This window comes from Pelophylax lessonae (assembly GCF_965119305.1).
Source record: "Pelophylax lessonae genome assembly, chromosome: 12".
Lineage (NCBI taxonomy): Eukaryota > Metazoa > Chordata > Amphibia > Anura > Ranidae > Pelophylax > Pelophylax lessonae.
In genome coordinates, this window is record NC_138779.1 from 149,808,069 (window position 1) to 149,815,175 (window position 7,107).

The 7,107-nt window shown below is 35.7% G+C and overlaps 1 protein-coding gene across 1 annotated transcript; it reads right to left on the reverse strand.

Moving 5' to 3' along the window:
* Positions 1–363: 363 nt before the first annotated feature.
* Positions 364–6,804, reverse strand: LOC309567669 (uncharacterized protein). Its single transcript, XM_082273099.1, has 4 exons — positions 6,788–6,804; positions 6,216–6,321; positions 4,456–4,582; positions 364–1,544 (listed from the first exon to the last, which is right to left on the reverse strand). Exons 2-4 carry the CDS (start codon positions 6,262–6,264, stop codon positions 617–619), a joined length of 1,104 nt encoding a protein of 367 aa, XP_082129225.1. The 5' UTR covers positions 6,265–6,321; positions 6,788–6,804; the 3' UTR covers positions 364–616.
* Positions 6,805–7,107: the final 303 nt, after the last annotated feature.

The following is a 7,107-nucleotide window of genomic DNA, read 5'->3' on the forward strand; positions in this document are numbered from 1 at the left end:
ACATTTTTAATACTATCATTGCCTTCTGTGTCTGTATATATATATATATATATATATATATATATATATATATATATATATATATATATATATATATATATATATATATATATATAAATATATATATCTTAAACATTAACAGCAGAATAGGAACATTTTTCTATAAATTGTTGTATTGCTTTTTTTTTTACAAAACTGCATTCAGATGTTTAATGCAATCTATAAAAAGGAATAATCGTGAATCCTGGCCATTTTTATAAAACATGTCGTCATTGTTGAGAACCTGGGTTCTTTGGGTAACCTAATTTGTTTCATATTTTATTTCAGAGAATGTTGTAAACTATGGAACTTTGGAAATTTCGGTAAGTGCAGTTCCTTGAAAAGCTACAGATAAAGTCTTAGGCAAATAATACTGAGGAAGAATTGAGGATTGCCTGGAGAACATTATAAATGCATGCTACAGATAGTGCTCAATGTAGATGTATTGAGTGGAAAGTTGTAGAAATATTTTATGGGATTCTTGATGAATTTAATGAACAGTACATTTTGTGTGTAGTACTGTGTAGGTAATTCTTCCAAAATAACTATTCAGAAAATGAGTTGGACTAAGGAAAACTCAGTTTTCATTAGAAACACCCTGATTTATGAATTCATGGATTGTGTCCCGAACATCTTTCTCTAGGTACTCCACTTGATCTTGCATAGTCACAGTGTACTCTCCCAACTTCTTCTTCATGTCCTCTACTCTCTGCACTAGAGCCTTGTTGAGAGCTTCCACTTCTGGTGTAATTGTGCCTTTAAATTCTGTAATTTTCTGGTCAATTTGCTGGTTTACTTGGGTCAGATAGGGTTCCAGCATCTGTTTGACATTTGCCATATCTCCATTGACCTTATTCCTTAACTCATTGGCATAAGGGTAGAGTTGTTCTCTGAGTTGTACTGTGAGCTCCAGAGCTCTGTTCTCCAGCTGGTCCACGTTTTTCCTCATTTGGAACTCCATGTTCTGGATCTGTTTTCGGAGCTCATCTTGAACATCCTCTGCATAGGGATTCAGACTTTTATACAGCTCCTGTATTTGCTGATCAATGTTTTCTTTTACCTTTTCTGTGATAGGGGTCACCTGCTTCCTCAATTGGTCCACATTCTCATCTACCTTGACCTGAAACTCTTGTGAGTAGGTGGCCAATTTTGCCTGTATGTGGTCTGCATTTTCCCTGAACTTAGCTTCCAGGTCATTGGTCACAGACTTTAGCTGTTGGCTGAATTCCTGGGCATTTTTGTCCAATTGTGTTTGGAACTCTTCTGCATATGGAGTCAGTTTAATCTGAAGTTCCTTGACATTGTTGTTCAGGTGCTCGTGCAACTCATCTGCATAAGGGGAGATTTTCTCCTTCAGCCTCTCCAACTCAGTATTCATTTGTTCTCTTAGTTTTTCTGAATCCTGTATTAATTTCTCATGCATCTGCTTGGCAAAAGGAACGAGTTGTTTCTGTAGTTCCCCCGCATACACATTTACACTCTTCAGGTTTTCTTCAATTAAAACACTGTGGGAGGAAAAATAGCAATCAAACCTCACATTTACCTAAATCAAATGTGTTCACTATTTTATCCATTGTTATATATATATATATATATATATATATATATATATATATATATATATATATATATATATTTCTAAAGTGCATTAGAGCAGTATTTCTCAACCTTTTTTCAGTCAAGGTACCCTTTAAAATTGTAGACAATCTCAACAACATTCTAAAATGTAAAAAACTATTCTAATAGCTTTACATAATGCAGCAGCATCCACATGTAGGACACCCAATAGAGGTGATTTATTCTTCCAAAGCAAATACACTTTTGCACACTGGTACTGACTAGTATTCCAATGTTTCTCTTCTCCCTCAATTTCTCTCCATTAGTCAACTAATGTCACCCCAGTGCTAAGGGAGAGGGGCAGAGAAGGGTCAAACAAGAATGTTGTGGAGGCAACAGACATCTTCCTTATTAACTGATGACATCATTGGTTATTAGGATGCCAGTGTCTAGAAAGTCGTAAACGTGCATAATGAAATCTTGTGGCTTTGAGTAACTAAAAAGCAGGGTTGATCCACCTGATGGCTTGTATACAGTTAAAGTGCGTAAGGGGTTCTTCACTGTAAGAGCGGTAAGGATGTGGAATTCTCTTCCACAAGCAGTCGTATCAGCGGGGAGCATTGATAGTTTCAAAAAACTATTGGATGGACACCTTAAAGACCACAACATACAGGGGTATACAATGTACGGTTAAAAGCAAACACACACACACATCATAGGTTGAACTGGATGGACTGATGTCTTTTTTCAACCTCACAAACTATGTAACTATGTAACTATGTAACAGTTTTTGATAATTTTTTTAGGCAATTTGCCAAGGCCCCCCTGAAGAAACCTCAAGGCACCCCAAGGTACTTGGGCACCCTGGTTGAAAAAGGCTGCATTAGAGTATCCTTCATGAAGCAGAAACTTCAGTATGTTTGTGAATAAATAAAATAAAAAAATAAAAGCTATTGTGTATCTATTGCAATGTATGTATGTTAACCTAAAGCAACCATTTAGATCAGCTTATAGTGTTTTTAACACATTTTTAAAAATAATATATATTTTATAATTATCAATAAAATTAAAGTATATCTAAAGGCAAACACTTTCTTTTTTTTCTGTGCCTCTTTGGGTAGATTACCCTTCACTTGCTGTCCTGTAGGCACAACAAGCAGTAAGGGTAAAGTGACAGAAATACTCTCTTAAACACTTATCTCTGAAATAATTGTCTCCATTAGAAGATTTCCCCTTTTGATGACAACTCAGAGTTTTGGATTTTCACATCGCTTTTAGTCCCAGTGACAGAGCCCACCAGAATAAATAGAGTAAATGTACCTAACAGGGACACAATTATATATACAATATATACATTTATAGGGGTCCTAACTCCTTACCACTCTATCCAAAACCCCCAAAAACTGGGGCTTTGGATACATTGTACTTTATATGGAGGCGGTCATTGTTGGTCTTATAAAAAAGCTAGCTGCTTGATTTTCCCAGACTTTAATACCATCTGAGTCACTGAGCTTGGACAAGCATGCAGGCCAGGAAAGTCAGGGTGAAGTTAGAACTCCTGAACCTTATACTTGTTCCAAGCCAGTGACTCAGAAAGTACTAAAGGTATAGATTCAGCTCAACAACCAGGTAATATTTCCAGGAGGAAGAGCCAGCAATAGCAATTTCTACATCTCTTTAGTACATCTGTCCTACATCTAAATCCATATGCGGTTAATTAATATTGTCATTCCTTTCCCAGATATCCCATTCCTTTGAAGGAATAAAGGAAGGCTTACATTGCACTAGGGTTGAGTTACTAAAGACAAACAGACTGTTCACTTTGCATGGGAAGTAGCACATTGCAAGAGAATTTGCCCTCAGAGCTTAGCGAATGAGGTGAAGCTCCGCTAACTTCTATCATCCAATCATATGCAAGCAAAAATGCTGCTTTTTTTTTCCTTGCATGTAATTAGGTATTCTTTCTAAAGGAAAATGTCACTACATTGGCTAAGCTCTGGGTAAAATTCCCTTGTGAAGTAGGACTTTTACTGCAAAGTCAACAGCCTATTTGCCTTCAGTAAATCAACTTCATTGAGTGTACAACTTTATTGAAACTAATTGTACTCTCTGCCTTCATTATAATTGGGTTATGCCTGCTTTTGCAACATTTATGTAGATTTACCTGCTATGCTGCGCATTTATATGGTATGATTCTAATAAAAACTATTAAATTGTGAAAAAACAGATACCAGCTATTTATCACACAAGCATGTTGAGTGCTGATCACCTATGTGTTTTAACCTTACAGTGATAAAAAATATAAAACTTTAGTATAAAGTGTGATATCCAGAATTGATATACAGACAGCACTAAACTTATAATGTAAATCAGCACCCAGAAGATCAGGAGATACATACATCACTTTTTTTGGAATAGATAAATGATTCTAAAACAAATATGAAATTAAGGTTTAGTGAAAGAGGTAAAATACTGACAGAAATTATGATAATTAAGCTGGTAACGTGGCTACCTTAAGTCAAGTATGTTGTTCAATAGGTATAACAGCCAGAGTCAAAATTGCTGTTGCAAAATTTGTTGTCACTAGGGGATGCTTACAGTAGGGCAGGTCATGTACCATGTCTTGGGTCACCCACAAAATTGTACCCCAATAAAATTAAGGAAATTATTTCACAGGTAAACACCTACTTGTCAGAACCCTTGCAACCCTGTATAACAGTAAAGCCTGATGGGCAAGGTAGCTTATCATTTTTTTGTAAAAAGATGATAAATGCGATGTCTGTTAAAGTCAAAATAACTTATCCAGTGGGTTCTACTCATTTCTAATACTTTGATGCTGTTACAGTTATTCTCACTTACTTGAGCTGTTTGCTGATGTCAGATTGCTGGATCTGATCTACGGTGTCTTTTGTGCCAGTGGTCAGCTGAGTGAAGTATTTCCAGAAAGCATTGGATATCTGATCAGTGCTAATTTCTGCCTGAGATCCTAAAGGAGAGAAGAACCTATCATCAGGCAAAGAACGTCACACTATATTGGCTTATATAATAAAGCAGTGGCAAGATCAGGTATCAGGTATTAGCAGAGTTGTATAAAGTACTCGAAACCCATACTTGAGTAAAAGTACAAGTGCTCGATCAAAAAGTGACTTGACTAGAAGTGGAAGTGCTCGATCAAAAAGTGACTTGACTAGAAGTGGAAGTGCTCTATCAAAAAGTGACTTGAGTAGAAGTACTAAAGTATTCAACATTTTTTGTACTTAAGTGTTGCAAGTAGTTTTTTTTAAAATTTTGCTACTCAAGTACTGAAAGTAAAAGTACCAGTAGTTTTTTTAAAAAAAAATGCTACTCAAGTACTGAAAGTAAAAGTACAAGTACTGTGTTATGTAGTTATTAAAGAAAGAAGTCAAAAGTTTGAACATCATATTGTTTTTTATTATTTCAAATGATTAACCTAAAGTTTCATATTTTCTTTTTAGTGGAAAGATTTGGTATAGCAGCTTTTATTTATACATACAGTAGCATTTATTTTCGTATGCGCTGATTTACACATGACATTATACACATTTTTTTGAGCTTCATGAAACCTGCCATCTACTGTTCTGGCAGTGGTCATTTTTATAATCGTAACGAGTAACTATGCAGCACAAAAAAAAATATTGGAGTAGAAGTATTGAAATCATCTAAAAAATGTAGTGAAGTAAAAGTGGAAGTAGGAGAACAAAATTCTACTCCAGGAAAGTACAGATACCGCCTTTCGGTACTTAAGTACAGTAGTGAAGTAGTTCTACTTAGTTACTATACATCTCTGGGTATTAGGTACAGTAGCTCATAAAAAAAAATCACATTTTATCTACTTACAAAACTAGCGTATACAGAGACTGGTTGTTATAGGTCACTGCACTAAAAACATCTTAGAAGAGGGCCAGAAGATTGTTTATTGTATGTAAATGTATTAAATAATCAGTATTAGAAGTACAGAGGTGGTTATTAGTACCGATGCACCCAAACCTGAGGGTTAAGTAATCTGGGCTTTAAACCGCAATGTCCGCCATATGGTAAGATCAGCAGTTCTCTTCATGCACTTTCTTTTCATGTGAAGGCTTCCAAGTAATCTCAGTTTTGAGAAAAACCCTCTATATGTATATTGTGGGAAGGCTCCCACTGACCTCTTTGCACCCTCCATAGCTAGAAGTGTTACTATAGTGGCAATAAGGTATTTAGGAAAGAATGAGTACATACTGGAGTGTTATTATTATCACTAGGTAACAGTACAGTTCAATTTTGCTTTTTTTTCAGCCTATAGTTACAGATATTGGGCGTGCGGGTCTGTGCATCAGGAGTGTTTCTTTCTAAAGTGCTGCTAAGTCCTTTTGCTGCTAGCCCCACCTATGAGGACTAAGCCCTTCCCCTGTAGTAAATTCCATTTCCTTTTAATTATGACCATATATACCAGTGTAAACACTATGGAAACAAGGTGGTAAATTACATTACCAGTGTATCCAAAAGGACAGTTGCCATTAGATAAAGATATCATCTCATGATGCACCCAGAATGTGCTATCTATATTTCACCTTGTCTTTTCAAAGAAATGACCCTGCTCACATACTGAGTTTACTGACCTGTAATTGCACACACAAGAAGTGCAAGTGCTGCAACTTTCACCAACATGTTGAATGGCTGAGAAGGTCAAAAAGAGACAGCCAAGTGCTTCACAGTAATTGAAATCTATTTAGAGAAAAATATCAATGTCAGACAATTAGGATTTGTGTATTTATTATACAATGGAATAATAACGCAGTTGTAAGTTAGTACTTATTGTGCATTTGTACCTTTCTGAACTGGGGGAGGTTAACCAACCCTTCTTAAAAGTTTAGCATAATTTTTATGATGTGGAAACCAGTGCTACTCAAAACCCAAGTTTGCTGTTATGGACCTCTGGGAGATAAGAGTCACAAGAACTAGTAAACTAAAATGTGAACATGTGTATTAATGGCACAATATAATAATAGTTTCATATTCTGAAATTAATTTAACTAGATGCTAAAAAAGTAAAATAATGCAATAATAAAAATAATAAAATAATTAATAAAATTATAAAAAGTGTTTAAACCATTCAGGGAACAAATAATATTTGATGAAACAAGATGATATTTGCCCCTCTGTAATAGGGGTAGACTTCCTTTCTCCTTACCTGTGGCCTGGTACTTGAGATGGATGGTGATACGGATGCTACAGTCTGCCCTTTATATTGGACGTTCCCTATGCTATGACTCTATTCCAAGCCAGCCTGCTGAACTTTAGATCAGCTTTACAACGTGGAGTTCCTGACGTGTCATTGTTTTCAGAGAGATTCTGGAAGTTTGATGAGCTCATTGAGGACTGGTCAGTGTGGACTCACAGTCATAAGGAGAAGGGAACTGTTGTGTAATCATTTTCATTTAGTTATTGCAGCTAACAGTGAAACAGCAAGAATGTATGACTACTAAAGCTTACACTTGGTGAGTTAGAGGT

Excerpts from the sequence above, each read along its gene's own strand:
- LOC309567669 (XM_082273099.1), bottom strand. The coding sequence starts at position 6,264 with ATGTTGGTGAAAGTTGCAGCACTTGCACTTCTTGTGTGTGCAATTACA. Across the intron at positions 4,583-6,215 it reads TCTTGTGTGTGCAATTACAG|GATCTCAGGCAGAAATTAGC; the intron begins GTCAGTAAACTC and ends TCTCTCCTTTAG. Across the intron at positions 1,545-4,455 it reads GACATCAGCAAACAGCTCAA|TGTTTTAATTGAAGAAAACC; the intron begins GTAAGTGAGAAT and ends TTCCTCCCACAG.